The sequence below is a fragment of the Scyliorhinus torazame genome, chromosome 22 (genome assembly GCF_047496885.1).
Source record: "Scyliorhinus torazame isolate Kashiwa2021f chromosome 22, sScyTor2.1, whole genome shotgun sequence".
In the NCBI taxonomy this organism is placed as follows: Eukaryota; Metazoa; Chordata; class Chondrichthyes; order Carcharhiniformes; family Scyliorhinidae; genus Scyliorhinus; species Scyliorhinus torazame.
The window spans coordinates 30,450,713-30,469,087 of record NC_092728.1 but is presented as its reverse complement, the minus strand read 5'-3'; the positions used below and the strand labels follow the sequence as shown (position 1 = coordinate 30,469,087).

The window sequence follows — 18,375 nt, the reverse complement described above, 5'->3', positions numbered from 1 at the left end:
CTCCCAAAATGTTGATTGTGGGGGATTCAGTGCTGGTAATGCCATTGAATGTCATGGGGCCTGTGTCACACTATCCTTTCCAAGCCTTAATGTTACTGCTCTCATTGTGTTGTTACCTTTGAGTTGTAATATTTTCCACCTTTATAATGTTTGTCGATGAACCGAACGAACAAGTCTGTCCTCAGCCAACATGCGTCGCGAGAGGCAGTTTCACTCAAGCTCCTCCCCACCTTGCTGCTGTGCACACTACTGTGAGGAGAGATAAATCAATCCCAGATGGAGGGTGAGCTGGTAATACCCGTCTTATCAATTGATAAACACCTCCGACGCTCCCCATCACAAAACTACGCAATCCATCCCGCCCGCTCCCCCTCCATCCCGCCCGCTTCCCCCTCCATCCCGCCGCTCCCCCTCCATCCCGCCCGCTTCCCCCTCCATCCCGTCGCTCCCCCTCCATCCCGCCCGCTCCCCCTCCATCCCGCCCGCTTCCCCCTCCATCCCGCCGCTCCCCCTCCATCCCGTCGCTCCCCCTCCATCCCGCCCGCTCCTCTTCCATCACGCCGCTCCCCCTCCAACCCGCACCCGCTCCCCCTCCATCCCGCACCCGCTCCCCCTCCATCCCGCACCCGCTCCCCCTCCATCCCGCACCCGCTCCCCCTCCATCCCGCACCCGCTCCCCCTCCATCCCGCACCCGCTCCCCCTCCATCCCGCACCCGCTCCCCCTCCATCCCGCACCCGCTCCCCCTCCATCCCGCACCCGCTCCCCCTCCATCCCGCCCCCGCTCCCCCTCCATCCCGCCCCCGCTCCCCCTCCATCCCGCCCGCTCCCCCTCCATCCCGCCCGCTCCTCTTCCATCACGCCGCTCCCCCTCCAACCCGCACCCGCTCCCCCTCCATCCCGCACCCACTCCCCCTCCATCCCACCCACTCCCCCTCCATCCCACCCACTCCCCCTCCATCCCACCCACTCCCCCTCCATCCCACCCACTCCCCCTCCATCCCACCCACTCCCTCTCCATCCCACCCACTCCCTCTCCATCCCACCCACTCCCTCTCCATCCCACCCACTCCCTCTCCATCCCACCCACTCTCCCTCCTCCTCCATCCCATCTGCTCCCCCACCACCCAACCCCCTCTATCCCACCTGCTCACTCCCCTCCAGCCCAGCCGCATCCCCTCTCCCTATATCCCAGCCACACCACACCTCCCTCCATCCCAGCCACCACTCCCTCTCCCTCCTTCACACCTGCTGCTCCCTCTCCCTCCATCCCAGCCGCTACTCCCTCTCCCTCCTTCCCACCCGCTGCTCCCTTCCCCTCCATCCCACCCGCTACTCCCTTTCCCTCCACCCCACCCTCCATCCCACCCGCTGCTCCCTCCATCCCACCCGCTGCTCCCTCCATCCCACCCGCTGCTCCCTCCATCCCACCCGCTGCTCCCTTTCCCTCCATCCCACCCACTGCTCCATCCCCCCCGCTGCTCCCTCCATCCCCCCCCGCTGCTCCCTCCATCCCCCCCGCTGCTCCCTCCATCCCCCCCGCTGCTCCCTCCATCCCCCCCGCTGCTCCCTCCATCCCCCCCGCTGCTCCCTCCATCCCCCCCGCTGCTCCCTCCATCCCCCCCGCTGCTCCCTCCATCCCCCCCGCTGCTCCCTCCATCCCACCCGCTGCTCCCTCCATCCCACCCGCTGCTCCCTCCATCCCCCCCCGCTGCTCCCTCCATCTCCCCCGCTGCTCCCTCCATCCCACCCGCTGCTCCCTCCATCCCACCCGCTGCTCCCTCCATCCCACCCGCTGCTCCCTCCATCCCACCCGCTGCTCCCTCCATCCCACTGCTCCCTCAATCTCACCCGCTGCTCCCTCTCCCTCCACCCCACCAGCTGCTCCCTCCTCCTCCACCCCACCCGCTGCTCCCTCCATCCCACCCGCTGCTCCCTCCGTTCCATCCCACCCGCTGCTCCCTCCATCCCACCTGCTGCTCCCTCCCCTCCTTCCCACCCGATGCTCCCTCACCTCCATCCCACCCGCTGCTCCCTTTGCCTCCATCCCACCAGCTTCTCCCTCTGCCTCCATCCCACCCGCTTCTCCCTCTCCCTCCATCCCACCCGCAGCTCCCTCTTCCTCCATCCCACCCGCTGCTCCCTCTCCCTCCATCCCAACCGCTGCTTCCATTCCCTCCATCCCAGCCATTCCCCCTACCGGCGGGTACCGGAAAGAGCTGGGGGATACAGAGCCTGGGACGGTGGGGGTGGGCGAGCCAGGACGGGGAGAGCCGGGACAGGGAGGGTGGGGGTGGGAGAGCCGGAACGGGGAGGGGGTGGGAGAGCGAGAGCTGGGGGTGGGAGAGCGAGAGCCGGGACGGGGAGGGTGGGGGTGGGAGAGCGAGAGCCGGGACGGGGAGAGTGGGGGTGGGAGAGCCGGGACTGGGAGAGCCGGGACTGGGAGAGTGGGGGTGGGAGAGCGAGAGCCGGGACGGGGAGAGTGGGGGTGGGAGAGCCGGGTCGGGGAGGGTGGGAGAGCCGGGACGGGGAGGGTGGGGGTGGGAGAGCCGGGACGCGGAGGGTGGAGGTGGGAGAGCGAGAGCCGGGACTGGGAGGGTGGGGGAGGGAGAGCGAGAGCCGGGACGGGGAGAGTGGGGGTGGGAGAGCCGGGTCGGGGAGGGTGGGAGAGCCGGGACGGGGAGGGTGGGGGTGGGAGAGCCGGGACGGGGAGGGTGGGGGTGGGAGAGCCGGGACGGGGAGGGTGGGGGTGGGAGAGCGGGGACGGGGAGGGTGGGGGTGGGAGAGCGGGGACGGGGAGGGTGGGGCTGGGAGAGCCGGGACGGGGAGGGTGGGGCTGGGAGAGCCGGGACGGGGAGGGTGGGGCTGGGAGAGCCGGGACGGGGAGGGTGGCGGTGGGAGAGCCGGGACGGGGAGGGTGGCGGTGGGAGAGCCGGGACGGGGAGGGTGGCGGTGGGAGAGCCGGGACGGGGAGGGTGGCGGTGGGAGAGCCGGGACGGGGAGGGTGGCGGTGGGAGAGCCGGGACGGGGAGGGTGGCGGTGGGAGAGCCGGGACGGGGAGGGTGGCGGTGGGAGAGCCGGGACGGGGAGGGTGGCGGTGGGAGAGCCGGGACGGGGAGGGTGGCGGTGGGAGAGCCGGGACGGGGAGGGTGGCGGTGGGAGAGCCGGGACGGGGAGGGTGGCGGTGGGAGAGCCGGGACGGGGAGGGTGGCGGTGGGAGAGCCGGGACGGGGAGGGTGGCGGTGGGAGAGCCGGGACGGGGAGGGTGGCGGTGGGAGAGCCGGGACGGGGAGGGTGGCGGTGGGAGAGCCGGGACGGGGAGGGTGGGGGTGGGAGAGCCGGGACGGGGAGGGTGGGGGTGGGAGAGCCGGGACGGGGAGGGTGGGGGTGGGAGAGCCGGGACGGGGAGGGTGGGGGTGGGAGAGCCGGGACGGGGAGGGTGGGGGTGGGAGAGCGAGAGCCGGGACGGGGAGGGTGGGGGTGGGAGTGCCGGGACGGGGAGGGTGGGGGTGGGTGAGCGAGAGCCGGGACGGGGGGGGTGGGGGTGGGAGAGCGAGAGCCGGGTCAGGGAGGGTGGGGCTGGGAAAGCCAGGACGGGGAGGGTGGGAGAGCGAGAGCCGGGACGGGGTGGGTGGGAGAGCGAGAGCCGGGACGGGGAAGGTGGGGGTGGGAGAGCGATAGCCGGGACGGGGAGGGTGGGGCTGGGAGAGGTAGAGCCAGGACAGGGAGGGTCGGGGTGGGAGAGCGAGGGTTGGGACGGGGAGTGGGGGCGGTGGGGGTGGGATAGCAGGGAGGGGGAGGGTGGGGGTTGGTGATCGAGAGTTGGGACGGGGGGTGGGAGAGCGAGATCCGGGACGGGGAGGGTGGGGGTGGGAGAGCGAGAGCCGGGACGGGGAGGGTGGGAGAGCGAGAGCCGGGACGGGGAGGGTGGGAGAGCGAGAGCCGGGACGGGGAGGGTGGGAGAGCGAGAGCCGGGACGGGGAGGGTGGGAGAGCGAGAGCCGGGACGGGGAGGGTGGGGGTGGGAGAGCCGGGACGGGGAGGGTGGGGGTGGGAGAGCCGGGACGGGGAGGGTGGGGGTGGGAGAGCCGGGACGGGGAGGGTGGGGGTGGGAGAGCCGGGACGGGGAAGGTGGGGGTGGGAGAGCCGGGACGGGGAGGGTGGGGGTGGGAGAGCCGGGACGGGGAGGGTGGGGGTGGGAGAGCCGGGACGGGGAGGGTGGGGCTGGGAGAGGTAGAGCCAGGACAGGGAGGGTCGGGGTGGGAGAGCGAGAGTTGGGACGGGGAGTGGGGGCGGTGGGGGTGGGATAGCCGGGAGGGGGAGTGTGGGGGTGGGAGAGCTAGAGCCGGGACAGGGAGGGTGGGGGTTGGTGAGCGAGAGTTGGGACGGGGGGTGGGAGAGCGAGATCCGGGACGGGGAGGGTGGAGGTGGGAGAGCGAGAGCCGTGACGGGGAGGGTGGGAGGCGAGACCGGGACGGGAAGGGTGGGGGTGGGAGAGCGAGAGCCGGGACAGGGAGGGTGGGAGAGCGAGAGCCGGGACGGGGAGGGTGGGGGTGGGAGAGCGAGAGCCGGGACGGGGAGGGTGGGAGAGCGACAGCCGGGACGGGGTGGGTGGGAGAGCGAGAGCCGGGACGGGGAGGGTGGGAGAGCGAGAGCCGGGACGGGGAGGGTGGGGGTGGGAGAGCCGGGACGGGGAGGGTGGGGGTGGGAGAGCCGGGACGGGGAGGGTGGGGGTGGGAGAGCCGGGACGGGGAGTGTGGGGGTGGGAGAGCCGGGACGGGGAGGGTGGGGGTGGGAGAGCCGGGACGGGGAGGGTGGGGTTGGGAGAGCCGGGACGGGGAGGGTGGGGTTGGGAGAGCCGGGACGGGGAGGGTGGGGGTGGGAGAACGAGAGCCGGGACGGGGAGGGTGGGGCTGGGAAAGCCGGGACGGGGAGGGTGGGGGTGGGAGAGCGAGAGCCGGGACGGGGAGGGTGGGGGCGGGAGAGCGATAGCCGGGACGGGGAGGGTGGGGCTGGGAAAGCCGGGACGGGGAGAGTGGGGGTGGGAGAGCGAGAGCCGGGACGGGGAGGGTGGGGCTGGGAATGCCGGGACGGGGAGGGTGGGGGTGGGAGAGCGAGAGCCGGGACGGGGAGGGTGGGGCTGGGAGAGCTATAGCAGGTACAGGGAGGGTCGGGGTGGGAGAGCGAGAGTTGGGACGGGGAGTGGGGGCGGTGGGGGTGGGATAGCCGGGAGGGGGAGGGTGAGGGTGGGAGAGCAAGATCCGGGACGGGGAGGGTGGGGGCGGGTGAACAAGAATTGGGACAGGGAGTGGGGGGGGTGGGGGAGCCGGGACGGGGAGGGTGGGGGTGGGAGAGCCGGGACGGTGAGGGTGGGGATGGGAGAGCGAGATCCGGGACGGGGAGGGTGAGGGTGGGAGAGCCGGGACGGGGAGGGTGGGGGTGGGAGAGCCGGGACGGGGAGGGTGGGGGTGGGAGAGTGAGAGCCGGGACGGGGAGGGTGGGGGTGGGAGAGTGAGAGCCGGGACTGGGAGGCTGGGGGTGGGAGAGCCGGGACGGGGAGGGTGGGGGTGGGAGAGCCGGGACGGGGAGGGTGGGGGTGAGAGAGCCGGGACGGGGAGGGTGGGGGTGGGAGAGCCGGGACGGGGAGGGTGGGGGTGGGAGAGCCGGGACGGGAAGGGTGGGGGTGAGAGAGCCGGGACGGGGAGGGTGGGGGTGAGAGAGCCGGGACGGGGAGGGTGGGGGTGGGAGAGCCGGGACGGGGAGGGTGGGGGTGGGAGAGCCGGGACGGGGAGGGTGGGAGAGCCGGGACGGGGAGGGTGGGGGTGGGAGAGCCGGGACGGGGAGGGTGGGGGTGGGAGAGCGAGAGCCGGGACGGGAGGGTGGGGGTGGAAGAGCGAGAGCCGTGACAGGGAGAGTGGGGCTGGGAAAGCCGGGACGGGGAGGGTGGGGGTGGGAGAGCCGGGACGGGGAGGGTGGGGGTGGGAGAGCCAGGCCGGGAAGGTGGGGGTGGGAGAGCCGGGACGGGGAGGATGGGGGTGGGAGAGCCGGGACGGGGAGGGTGGGGGTGGGAGAGCCGGGACGGGGAGGGTGGGGGTGGGAGAGCGAGAGCCGGGACGGGAGGGTGGGGGTGGAAGAGCGAGAGCCGTGACAGGGAGAGTGGGGCTGGGAAAGCCGGGACGGGGAGGGTGGGGGTGGGAGAGCCGGGAAGGGGAGGGTGGGGGTGGGAGAGTGAGAGCCGGGACGGGGAGGGTGGGGGTGGGAGAGCGAGAGCCGGGACGGGGAGGGTGACGCTGGGAAAGCAGGGACGGGGAGTATGGGGGTGGGAGAGCGAGAGCCGGGACGGGGAGGGTGGGGGTGGGAGAGCGATAGCCGGGACGGGGAGGGTGGGGCTGGGAAAGCCGGGTCGGGGAGAGTGGGGGTGGGAGAGCGAGAGCCGGGACGGGGAGGGTGGGGCTGGGAATGCCGGGACGGGGAGGGTGGGAGACCGAGAGCCAGGACGGGGAGGGTGGGGGTGGGAGAGCGATAGCCGGGACGGGGAGGGTGGGGCTGGGAGAGCTATAGCAGGTACAGGGAGGGTCGGGGTGGGAGAGCGAGAGTTGGGACGGGGAGTGGGGGCGGTGGGGGTGGGATAGCCGGGAGGGGGAGGGTGAGGGTGGGAGAGCAAGAGCCGGGACGGGGAGGGTGGGGGTGGGAGAGCCGGGACGGGGAAGGTGGGGGTGGGAGAGCCGGGACGGGGAGGGTGGGGGTGGGAGAGCCGGGACGGGGAGGGTGGGGTTGGGAGAGCCAGGACGGGGAGGGTGGGGCTGGGAGAGGTAGAGCCAGGACAGGGAGGGTCGGGGTGGGAGAGCGAGCGTTGGGACGGGGAGTGGGGGCGGTGGGGGTGGGATAGCCGGGAGGGGGAGTGTGGGGGTGGGAGAGCTAGAGCCGGGACAGGGAGGGTGGGGGTTGGTGAGTGAGAGTTGGGACGGGGGGTGGGAGAGCGAGATCCGGGACGGGGAGGGTGGAGGTGGGAGAGCGAGAGCCGTGACGGGGAGGGTGGGAGGCGAGACCGGGACGGGAAGGGTGGGGGTGGGAGAGCGAGAGCCGGGACAGGGAGGGTGGGAGAGCGAGAGCCGGGACGGGGAGGGTGGGGGTGGGAGAGCGAGAGCCGGGACGGGGAGGGTGGGAGAGCGAGAGCCGGGACGGGGAGGGTGGGAGAGCGAGAGCCGGGACGGGGAGGGTGGGAGAGCGAGAGCCGGGACGGGGAGGGTGGGGGTGGGAGAGCCGGGACGGGGAGGGTGGGGGTGGGAGAACCGGGACGGGGAGGGTGGGGGTGGGAGAGCCGGGACGGGGAGGGTGGAGGTGGGAGAGCCGGGACGGGGAGTGTGGGGGTGGGAGAGCCGGGACGGGGAGGGTGGGGGTGGGAGAGCCGGGACGGGGAGGGTGGGGTTGGGAGAGCCGGGACGGGGAGGGTGGGGGTGGGAGAACGAGAGCCGGGACGGGAGGGTGGGGGTGGGGGTGGAAGAGCGAGAGCCGGGACGGGGAGGGTGGGGCTGGGATAGCCGGGACGGGGAGGGTGGGGGTGGGAGAGCCGGGACGGGGAGGGTGGGAGTGGGAGAGCCGGGATGGGGAGGGTGGGGGTGAGAGAGCCGGGACGGGGAGGGTGGGGGTGGGAGGGTGAGAGCCGGGACGGGGAGGGTGGGAGTGGGAGAGCGAGAGCCGGGACGGGGAGGGTGGGGGTGGGAGAGCGAGAGCCGGGACGGGGAGGGTGGGAGAGCGAGAGCCGGGACGGGGAGGGTGGGAGAGCGAGAGCCGGGACAGGGAGGGTGGGAGAGCGAGAGCCGGGACGGGGAGGGTGGGGGTGGGAGAGCCGGGACGGGGAGGGTGGGGGTGGGAGAGCCGGGACGGGGAGGGTGGGGGTGGGAGAGCCGGGACGGGGAGGGTGGGGGTGGGAGAGCCGGGACGGGGAGGGTGGGGGTGGGAGAGCCGGGACGGGGAGGGTGGGGGTGGGAGAGCCGGGACGGGGAGGGTGGGGGTGGGAGAGCCGGGACGGGGAGGGTGGGAGAGCCGGGACGGGGAGGGTGGGGGTGGGAGAGCCGGGACGGGGAGGGTGGGGGTGGGAGAGCGAGAGCCGGGACGGGAGGGTGGGGGTGGAAGAGCGAGAGCCGGGACGGGGAGGGTGGGGCTGGGAAAGCCGGGACGGGGATTGTGGGGGTGGGAGAGCGAGAGCCGGGACGGGAGGGTGGGGCTGGGAAAGCCGGGACTGGGAGGGTGGGAGACCGAGAGCCAGGACGGGGAGGGTGGGGGTGGGAGAGCGATAGCCGGGACGGGGAGGGTGGGGCTGGGAAAGCCGGGACGGGGAGGGTGGGGGTGGGAGAGCGAGAGCCGGGACGGGGAGAGTGGGGGTGGGAGAGCGAGAGCCGGGACGGGGAGGGTGGGGCTGGGAAAGCCGGGACGGGGAGGGTGGGGGTGGGAGAGCGAGAGCCGGGACGGGGAGAGTGGGAGTGGGAGAGCGAGAGGCGGGACGGGGAGGGTGGGGGTGGGAGAGCGAGAGCCGGGACGGGAGGGTGGGAGAGCGAGAGCCGGGACGGGGAGGGTGGGAGTGGGAGAGCTGGGACGGGGAGGGTGGGGGTGAGAGAGCCGGGACGGGGAGGGTGGGGGTGGGAGAGCCGGGACGGGGAGGGTGGGGGTGGGAGAGCCGGGATGGGGAGGGTGGGGGTGGGAGAGCCGGGACGGGGAGGGTGGGGGTGGGAGAGCCGGGACGGGGAGGGTGGGGGTGGGAGAGGCGGGACGGGGAGGGTGGGGGTGGGAGAGCCGGGACGGGGAGGGTGGGGGTGGGAGAGCCGGGACGGGGAGGGTGGGAGAGCCGGGACGGGGAGGGTGGGGGTGGGAGAGCCGGGACGGGGAGGGTGGGGGTGGGAGAGCGAGAGCCGGGGCGGGAGAGCCGGGACGGGGAGGGTGGGGGTGAGAGAGCCGGGACGGGGAGGGTGGGGGTGGGAGAGCCGGGACGGGGAGGGTGGGGGTGGGAGAGCCGGGACGGGGAGGGTGGGGGTGGGAGAGCCGGGACGGGGAGGGTGGGGGTGGGAGAGCCGGGACGGGGAGGGTGGGGGTGGGAGAGCCGGGACGGGGAGGGTGGGGGTGGGAGAGCCGGGACGGGGAGTGTGGGGGTGGGAGAGCGAGAGCCGGGACGGGAGGGTGGGGGTGGAAGAGCGAGAGCCGGGACGGGGAGAGTGGGGCTGGGAAAGCCGGGACGGGGAGGGTGGGGGTGGGAGAGCCGGGACGGGGAGGGTGGGGGTGGGAGAGCCAGGACGGGGAGGGTGGGGGTGGGAGAGCCGGGACGGGGAGGGTGGGGGTGGGAGAGCCGGGACGGGGAGGGTGGGGGTGGGAGAGCCGGGACGGGGAGGGTGGGGGTGGGAGAGTGAGAGCCGGGACGGGGAGGGTGGGGCTGGGAAAGCCGGGACGGGGAGGGTGGGGGTGGGAGAGCGAGAGCCGGGACGGGGAGGGTGGGGGCGGGAGAGCGATAGCCGGGACGGGGAGGGTGGGGCTGGGAAAGCCGGGACGGGGAGAGTGGGGGTGGGAGAGCGAGAGCCGGGACGGGGAGGGTGGGGCTGTGAATGCCGGGACGGGGAGGGTGGGGGTGGGAGAGCGAGAGCCGGGACGGGGAGGGTGGGGCTGGGAGAGCTATAGCAGGTACAGGGAGGGTCGGGGTGGGAGAGCGAGAGTTGGGACGGGGAGTGGGGGGCGGTGGGGGTGGGATAGCCGGGAGGGGGAGGGTGAGGGTGGGAGAGCAAGATCCGGGACGGGGAGGGTGGGGGCGGGTGAACAAGAATTGGGACAAGGAGTGGGGGGGGTGGGGGAGCCGGGACGGGGAGGGTGGGGGTGGGAGAGCCGGGACGGTGAGGGTGGGGATGGGAGAGCGAGATCCGGGACGGGTAGGGTGAGGGTGGGAGAGCCGGGACGGGGAGGGTGGGGGTGGGAGAGCCGGGACGGGGAGGGTGGGGGTGGGAGAGTGAGAGCCGGGACGGGGAGGGTGGGGGTGGGAGAGTGAGAGCCGGGACTGGGAGGCTGGGGGTGGGAGAGCCGGGACGGGGAGGGTGGGGGTGGGAGAGCCGGGACGGGGAGGGTGGGGGTGAGAGAGCCGGGACGGGGAGGGTGGGGGTGGGAGAGCCGGGACGGGGAGGGTGGGGGTGGGAGAGCCGGGACGGGGAGGGTGGGGGTGAGAGAGCCGGGACGGGGAGGGTGGGGGTGAGAGAGCCGGGACGGGGAGGGTGGGGGTGGGAGAGCCGGGACGGGGAGGGTGGGGGTGGGAGAGCCGGGACGGGGAGGGTGGGAGAGCCGGGACGGGGAGGGTGGGGTTGGGAGAGCCGGGACGGGGAGGGTGGGGGGTGGGAGAGCGAGAGCCGGGACGGGAGGGTGGGGGTGGAAGAGCGAGAGCCGTGACAGGGAGAGTGGGGCTGGGAAAGCCGGGACGGGGAGGGTGGGGGTGGGAGAGCCGGGACGGGGAGGGTGGGGGTGGGAGAGCCAGGACGGGGAGGGTGGGGGTGGGAGAGCCGGGACGGGGAGGGTGGGGGTGGGAGAGCCGGGACGGGGAGGGTGGGGGTGGGAGAGCCGGGACGGGGAGGGTGGGGGTGGGAGAGCGAGAGCCGGGACGGGAGGGTGGGGGTGGAAGAGCGAGAGCCGTGACAGGGAGAGTGGGGCTGGGAAAGCCGGGACGGGGAGGGTGGGGGTGGGAGAGCCGGGAAGGGGAGGGTGGGGGTGGGAGAGTGAGAGCCGGGACGGGGAGGGTGGGGGTGGGAGAGCGAGAGCCGGGACGGGGAGGGTGGGGCTGGGAAAGCCGGGACGGGGAGTATGGGGGTGGGAGAGCGAGAGCCGGGAGGGGGAGGGTGGGGGTGGGAGAGCGATAGCCGGGACGGCGAGGGTGGGGCTGGGAAAGCCGGGACGGGGAGAGTGGGGGTGGGAGAGCGAGAGCCGGGACGGGGAGGGTGGGGCTGGGAATGCCGGGACGGGGAGGGTGGGAGACCGAGAGCCAGGACGGGGAGGGTGGGGGTGGGAGAGCGATAGCCGGGACGGGGAGGGTGGGGCTGGGAGAGCTATAGCAGGTACAGGGAGGGTCGGGGTGGGAGAGCGAGAGTTGGGACGGGGAGTGGGGGCGGTGGGGGTGGGATAGCCGGGAGGGGGAGGGTGAGGGTGGGAGAGCAAGAGCCGGGACGGGGAGGGTGGGGGCGGATGAACAAGAATTGGGACAGGGAGTGGGGGAGCCGGGACGGGGAGGGTGGGGGTGGGAGAGTCGGGACGGTGAGGGTGGGGATGGGGAGAGCGAGATCCGGGACGGGGAGGGTGAGGGTGGGAGAGCCGGGACGGGGAGGGTGGGGGTGGGAGAGCCGGGACGGGGAGGGTGGGGGTGGGAGAGTGAGAGCCGGGACGGGGAGGGTGGGGGTGGGAGAGTGAGAGCCGGGACTGGGAGGCTGGGGGTGGGAGAGCCGGGACGGGGAGGGTGGGGGTGGGAGAGCCGGGACGGGGAGGGTGGGGGTGGGAGAGCCGGGACTGGGACTGGGAGGGTGGGGGTGGGAGAGCCGGGACGGGGAGGGTGGGGGTGGGAGAGTGAGAGCCGTGACGGGGAGGGTGGGGGTGGGAGAGTGAGAGCAGGGACGGGGAGGGTGGGGGGTGGGAGAGCCGGGACGGTGAGGGTGGGAGACCGAGTGCCAGGACGGGGAGGGTGGGGGTGGGAGAGCGATAGCCGGGACGGGGAGGGTGGGGGTGGGAGAGCTAGAGCAGGTACAGGGAGGGTCGGGGTGGGAAAGCCGGGACGGGGAGGGTGGGGGTGGGTGAGCGAGAATTGGGACGGGGAGTGGGAGGGGGGGGGGTGGGAGAGCCGGGACGGGGAGGGTGGGGGTGGGGGAGCCGGGACGGGGAGGGTGGTGGTGGGAGAGCCGGGACGGGGAGGGTGGGGATGGGAGAGCGAGATCCGGGACGGGGAGAGTGGGGGTGGGAGAGCCGGGAGGGGGAGGGTGAGGGTGGGAGAGCGAGATCCGGGACGGGGAGGGTGGGGGTGGGAGAGCCGGGACTGGGAGGGTGGGGGTGGGAGAGCCGGGACGGGGAGGGTGGGAGACCGAGAGCCAGGACGGGGAGGGTGGGGGTGGGAGAGCGATAGCCGGGACGGGGAGGGTGGGGTTGGGAGAGTGAGAGCCGGGACGGGGAGGGTGGGGTTGGGAGAGCGAGAGCCAGGACGGGGAGGGTGGGGCTGGGAAAGCCGGGACGGGGGGAGGGTGGGGGTGGGAGAGCCGGGACGGGGAGGGTGGGGGTGGGAGAGCCGGGACGGGGAGGGTGGGGGTGGGAGAGCCGGGACGGGGAGGGTGGGGGTGGGAGAGCCGGGACGGGGAGGGTGGGGCTGGGAAAGCCGGGACGGGGAGGGTGGGGGTGGGAGAGCGAGAGCCGGGACGGGGAGGGTGGGGGTGGGAGTGCGAGAGCCGGGACGGGGAGGGTGGGGCTGGGAGAGCGAGAGCCGGCACGGGGAGAGTGGGGGTGGGAGAGCCGGGACGGGGATGGTGGGAGACCGAGAGCCGGGACGGGGAGGGTGGGGGTGGGAGAGCGATAGCCGGGACGGGGAGGGTGGGGGTGGGAGAGCTAGAGCAGGTACAGGGAGGGTCGGGGTGGGAGAGCGAGAGTTGGGACGGGGAGTGGGGGCGGTGGGGGTGGGATAGCCAGGAGGGGGAGGGTGAGGGTGGGAGAGCTAGAGCCGGGACAGGGAGGGTGGGGGCGGGTGAGCGAGAGTTGGGACGGGGAGTGGGGGGGGTGGGAGCCGGGACGGGGAGGGTGGGGGTGGGGGAGCCAGGACGGGGAGGGTGGGGGTGGGAGAGCCGGGACGGGGAGGGTGGGGATGGGAGAGCGAGATCCGGGACGGGGAGGGTGGGGGTGGGAGAGCCGGGACTGGGAGGGTGGGGGTGGGAGAGCCGGGACTGGGAGGGTGGGGGTGGGAGAGCCGGGACGGGGAGGGTGGGGGTGGGATAGTGAGAGCCGGGACGGGGAGGGTGGGGGTGGGAGAGCCAGGACGGGGAGGGTGGTGGTGGGAGAGTGAGAGCCGGGACGTGGAGGGTGGCGGTGGGAGAGTGAGATCCGGGACGGGGAGGGTGGGGGTGGGAGAGCCGGGACGGGGAGGGTGGGAGACCGAGAGCCAGGACGGGGAGGGTGGGGGTGGGTGAGCGATAGCCGGGACGGGGAGGGTGGGGGTGGGAGAGCGATAGCCGGGACGGGGAGGGTGGGGGTGGGAGAGTGAGAGCCGGGACGGGGAGGGTGGGGGTGGGAGAGCGAGAACCGGGACGGGGAGGGTGGGGCTGGGAAAGCAGGGACGGGGAGGGTGGGGGTGGGAGAGCCGGGACGGGGAGGGTGGGGGTGGGAGAGCCGGGACGGGGAGGGTGGGGGTGGGAGAGCCGTGATGGGGAGGGTGGGGGTGGGAGAGCGAGAGCCGGAACGGGGAGGGTGGGGGTGGGAGAGCGAGAGCCGGGACGGGGAGAGTGGGGGTGGGAGAGCGAGAGCCGGGGCGGGGAGGGTGGGAGACCGAGAGCCAGGACGGGGAGGGTGGGGGTGGGAGAGCGATAGCCGGGACGGGGAGGGTGGGGGTGGGAGAGCGATAGCCGGGACGGGGAGGGTGGGGGTGGGAGAGCGATAGCCGGGACGGGGAGGGTGGGGGTGGGAGAGTGAGAGCCGGGACGGGGAGGGTGAGGGTGGGAGAGCGAGAGCCGGGACGGGGAGGGTGGGGCTGGGAAAGCAGGGACGGGGAGGGTGGGAGAGCCGTGACGGGGAGGGTGGGGGTGGGAGAGCGAGCGCCGTGACGGGGAGGGTGGGGGTGGGAGAGCGAGAGCCGTGACGGGGAGGGTGGGGGTGGGAGAGCGAGAGCCGGGACGGGGAGGGTGGGGCTGGGAAAGCCGGGACGGGGAGGGTGGTGGTGGGAGAGCGAGAGCCGGGACGGGGAGAGTGGTGGTGGGAGAGTGAGAGCCGGGACGGGGAGGGTGGGGCTGGGAAAGCCGGGACGGGGAGGGTGGGAGACCGAGAGCCAGGACGGGGAGGGTGGGGGTGGGAGAGCGATAGCCGGGACGGGGAGGGTGGGGGTGGGAGAGCTAGCAGGTACAGGGAGGGTCGGGGTGGGAGAGCGAGAGCAGGTACAGGGAGGGTCGGGGTGGGAGAGCGAGAGCAGGTACAGGGAGGGTCGGGGTGGGAGAGCGAGAGTTGGCACGGGGAGTGGGGGCGGTGGGGGTGGAATAGCCGGGAGGGGGAGGGTGAGGGTGGGAGAGCAAGAGCCGGGACAGGGAGGGTGGGGGCGGGTGAGCGAGAGTTGGGACGGGGAGTGGGGGGGGTGGGGGAGCCGGGACGGGGAGGGTGGGGGTGGGATAGCCGGGACGGGGAGGGTGGGGGTGGGAGAGCCGGGACGGGGAGGGTGGGGGTGGGAGAGCCGGGACGGGGAGGGTGGGGGTGGGAGAGTGAGAGCCGGGACTGGGAGGGTGGGGGTGGGAGAGTGAGAGCCGGGACGGGGAGGGTGGGGGTGGGAGAGCCGGGACTGGGAGGGTGGGGGTGGGAGAGCCGGGACTGGGAGGGTGGGGGTGGGAGAGCCGGGACGGGGAGGGTGGGGATGGGAGAGTGAGAGCCGTGACGGGGAGGGTGGGGGTGGGAGAGTGAGAGCCGAGACGGGGAGGGTGGGGGTGGGAGAGTGAGAGCCGGGACAGGGAGGGTGGGGGTGGGAGAGTGAGAGCCGAGACGGGGAGGGTGGGGGTGGGAGAGTGATAGCCGGGACATGGAGGGTGGGGGTGGGAGAGCGAGAGCCGGGACGGGGAGGGTGGGGGTGGGAGAGCGATTGCCGGGACGGGGAGGGTGGGGGTGGGAGAGCGATAGCCGGGACGGGGAGGGTGGGGGTGGGAGAGCGAGAGTTGGGACGGGGAGTGGGGGCGGTGGGGGTGGGATAGCCGGGAGGGGGAGGGTGAGGGTGGGAGAGCTAGAGCCGGGACGGGGAGGGTGGGGGCGGGTGAGCGAGAGTTGGGGGGGGGAGTTGGGGGGGGGGGGGGTGGGAGAGCCGGGGCGGGGAGGGTGGGGGTGGGGGAGCCGGGACGGGGAGGGTGGGGGTGGGGGAGCCGGGACGGGGAGGGTGGGGGTGGGAGAGCCAGGACGGGGAGGGTGGGGATGGGAGAGCGAGATCCGGGACGGGGAGGGTGGGGGTGGGAGAGCCGGGACTGGGAGGGTGGGGGTGGGAGAGCCGGGACTGGGAGGGTGGGGGTGGGAGAGCCGGGACTGGGAGGGTGGGGGTGGGAGAGTGAGAGCCGGGACGGGGAGGGTGGGGGTGGGAGAGTGAGAGCCGGGACGTGGAGGGTGGGGGTGGGAGAGTGAGAGCCGGGACGGGGAGGGTGGGGGTGGGAGAGCCGGGACGGGGAGGGTGGGAGACCGAGAGCCAGGACGGGGAGGGTGGGGGTGGGAGAGCGATAGCCGGGACGGGGAGGGTGGGGGTGGGAGAGAGAGAGCCGGGACGGGGAGGGTGGGGGTGGGAGAGCGAGAGCCGGGACGGGGAGTGTGGGGGTGGGAGCGCGAGAGCCGGGACGGGGAGGGTGGGGGTGGGAGAGCGAGAGCCGGGACAGGTAGGGTGGGGGTGGGAGAGCGAGAGCCGGGACGGGGAGTGTGGGGGTGGGAGCGCGAGAGCCGGGACGGGGAGGGTGGGGGTGGGAGCGCGAGAGCCGGGACGGGGAGGGTGGGGGTGGGAGAGCGAGAGCCGGGACAGGGAGGGTGGGGGTGGGAGAGCGAGAGCCGGGACGGGGAAGGGGTGATACAGAGCCAGTGAGAGCTCGGGAATACAGGGTTGCTCACCTCTCCGAATCTGCCTCATGCTTCCTCTTCCTGTCTTGGGTCTGCTGGTGATCCCGTTCCCGATCCTTATGGCCTCCTTCTCGCCCCCTCTCCCGGCCACTGCTCCTCTCGGCTTCCTTCTCCTGTTTTTCCAGGATCTCTCTCTGCTCTGCCGCATGTTCCTCCTCCCTCAGTTCGGCCTCCTTGTGAGCTTTACTGAGCCGGCCTGGCGGGGGAAGGAGAAGCTGAATGACCATCAACCTTCACCACCCCCTCCCTCTGGGAGTTCATCCAGTCAGCGGGAGACCCCAACTGTCCCTACCCTCTCACCTCCCATAATCCTCAACTGCTGAAAACGCCGACCCTCACTGGTATTCCCAGTCTGGGGACTTTTACTGAACCTCGGCCCTGCTCCTGGGCCCAGTGATGGACTTCGGCAGGTTCAGTTATTGGGGTTATCAGAGCTCCATCCTCTCTCGCGCAGCCCATCACACAAGGCCGGCACAGTGGCACAGTGATAGCTGCTGCCTCACTGCGCCAGGGACCCGGCCTCAAATCCGGCCTGGAGTGCGGAGTTGGCACGTTCTCCCCGTGTCTGCGGGGGTTTCCTCCGGGTGCTCTGATTTCCTCCCAGAGTCCAAAGCTGCGTAGTTTGGGTGGGGTTATGCAGATAGGGTGCGGAAGTGGGCCTAGGTGGGGTGCTCTTTCAGAGGGTCGGTGCAGACTCGATGGGCTGAATGGCCTCCTTCTGCATTGCAGGAATTTTATGGTCAGATATCTGATTGGTGTCCTTGACTGGGCAATGGTGCAGGGAGAGGAAGAATGTACTGGGATGTGTGAGTAAAGGTAAATGAGTAGAGAGAGAGAGACCGAGACAGGGACCTAGGGAACGGTGGACTTACAGACACACAGAGGGGTGGCTGGGAAGACAGAGAGACAGAGTTGGAGGGGGTGGGAAAGAGAGCACTGGAGCAGGAAGCAGTGAGAGCAGCAGTCTAGACTGTGCTCTGTGTGATTTTAAGGGATTCACTTACTCAGGTCCTTACTGTACCTCTCGTATTCCCTCCTCTTGACGAACTGGACATAGTACTGGCTCACCGTCACGACCTTGCCTCCAAGTGCCAGTTTCACCAGTACCCTGGCATTGTCAGTGTCCAGCCCCTCAATCTGAGGGACAGTAAAACAGGAGATGACCATTAAAACAAGTCAGCAGAGCCAAGCGGTCCAGCTAGAAACCCACACCCTGTCCCCAAACCCATTCCAATCAGGCACAGGGACCTCAGCAAAGACAGCAAGGGAGATATAACCGGAGAATTTACACCGCCTCTCAGTGAGATACAGTGATCACTGGGAGATATAACCAGAGAATTTACACCGTCTCTCAGTGAGACACAGTGATCACTGGGAGATATAACCAGAGAATTTACACCGTCTCTCAGTGAGACACAGTGATCACCGGGAGATATAACCGGAGAATTTACACCGTCTCTCAGTGAGACAGTGATCACCGGGAATATAACCGGAGAATTTACATCGTCTCTCAGTGAGACACAGTGATCACCGGGAGATATAACCGGAGAATTTACACCAACTCTCAATGAGACACAGTGATCACCGGGAGGTATAACCGGAGATATAAACACCGTCTCTCAGTGAGACAGTGATCACCGGCAATATAACCGGAGAATTTAAACCGTCTCTCAGTGAGACACAGTGATCACCGGGAAGATAACCAGAGAATTTACACAGTCTCTCAGTGAGACACAGTGATCACCGGGAGATATAACCGGAGAATTTACACCGTCTCTCAATGAGACACATTGATCACCGGGAATATAACCGGAGAATTTACACCGTCTCTCAGTGAGGCACAGTGATCACTGGGAGATATAACCGGAGAATTTACACCGTCTCTCAGTGAGATACAGTGATCACCGGGAGATATAACCGGAGAGTTTACACCGTCTCTCGGGAGACACAGTGATAACCGTGAGATATTACCGGGGGAGTTTACACCGTCTCTCAGTGAGACACAGTGATCACCGGGAATATAACCGGAGAATTTAAACCGTCTCTCAATGAGACACAGTGATCACCGGGAATATAACCAGAGAATTTACCAGTCTCTCAGTGAGACACAATGATCACCGGGAGATATAACCGGAGAATTTACACCGTCTCGCAATGAGACACATTGATCACCGGGAATATAACCGGAGAATTTACACCGTCTCTCAGTGAGGCACAGTGATCACCGGGAATATAACCGGAGAATTTACACCGCGTCTCAGTGAGACACAGTGATCACCGGGAATATAACCGGAGAATTTACACCGTCTCTCAGTGAGGCACAGTGATCACCGGGAGATATAACCAGGGAGTTTACACCGTCTCTCAGTGAGACACAGTGAATACCGGGAATATAACCGGATAATTTACACAGTCTCTCAATGAGACACAGTGATCATCAGGAGATAGATTCAGGGAGTTTACACCGTCTCTCAGTGAGACACAGTGAACACCGGGAATATAACTGGAGAGTTTACACCGTCTCTCAGGAGACACAGTGATCATCG

At 70.9% G+C, this 18,375-nt stretch overlaps 1 protein-coding gene across 2 annotated transcripts in view; it reads right to left on the bottom strand.

Annotated features, from left to right (window-relative positions):
- The window catches only part of gpkow (G patch domain and KOW motifs), a 69,513-nt gene that overhangs the window by 32,962 nt on the left and 18,176 nt on the right, over window positions 1–18,375 (bottom strand). The window contains exons 6-8 of one of the 2 annotated variants that reach the window (XM_072488012.1): window positions 16,834–16,966; window positions 15,821–16,025; window positions 117–246 (exon numbers count right to left, since the gene is read on the bottom strand). In XM_072488012.1, the coding sequence (XP_072344113.1) occupies window positions 117–246; window positions 15,821–16,025; window positions 16,834–16,966 (468 nt within the window). Of the gene's footprint in view, window positions 1–116; window positions 250–15,820; window positions 16,026–16,833; window positions 16,967–18,375 lie in introns of both variants that reach the window. The other variant, XM_072488011.1, reaches the window with a different exon arrangement.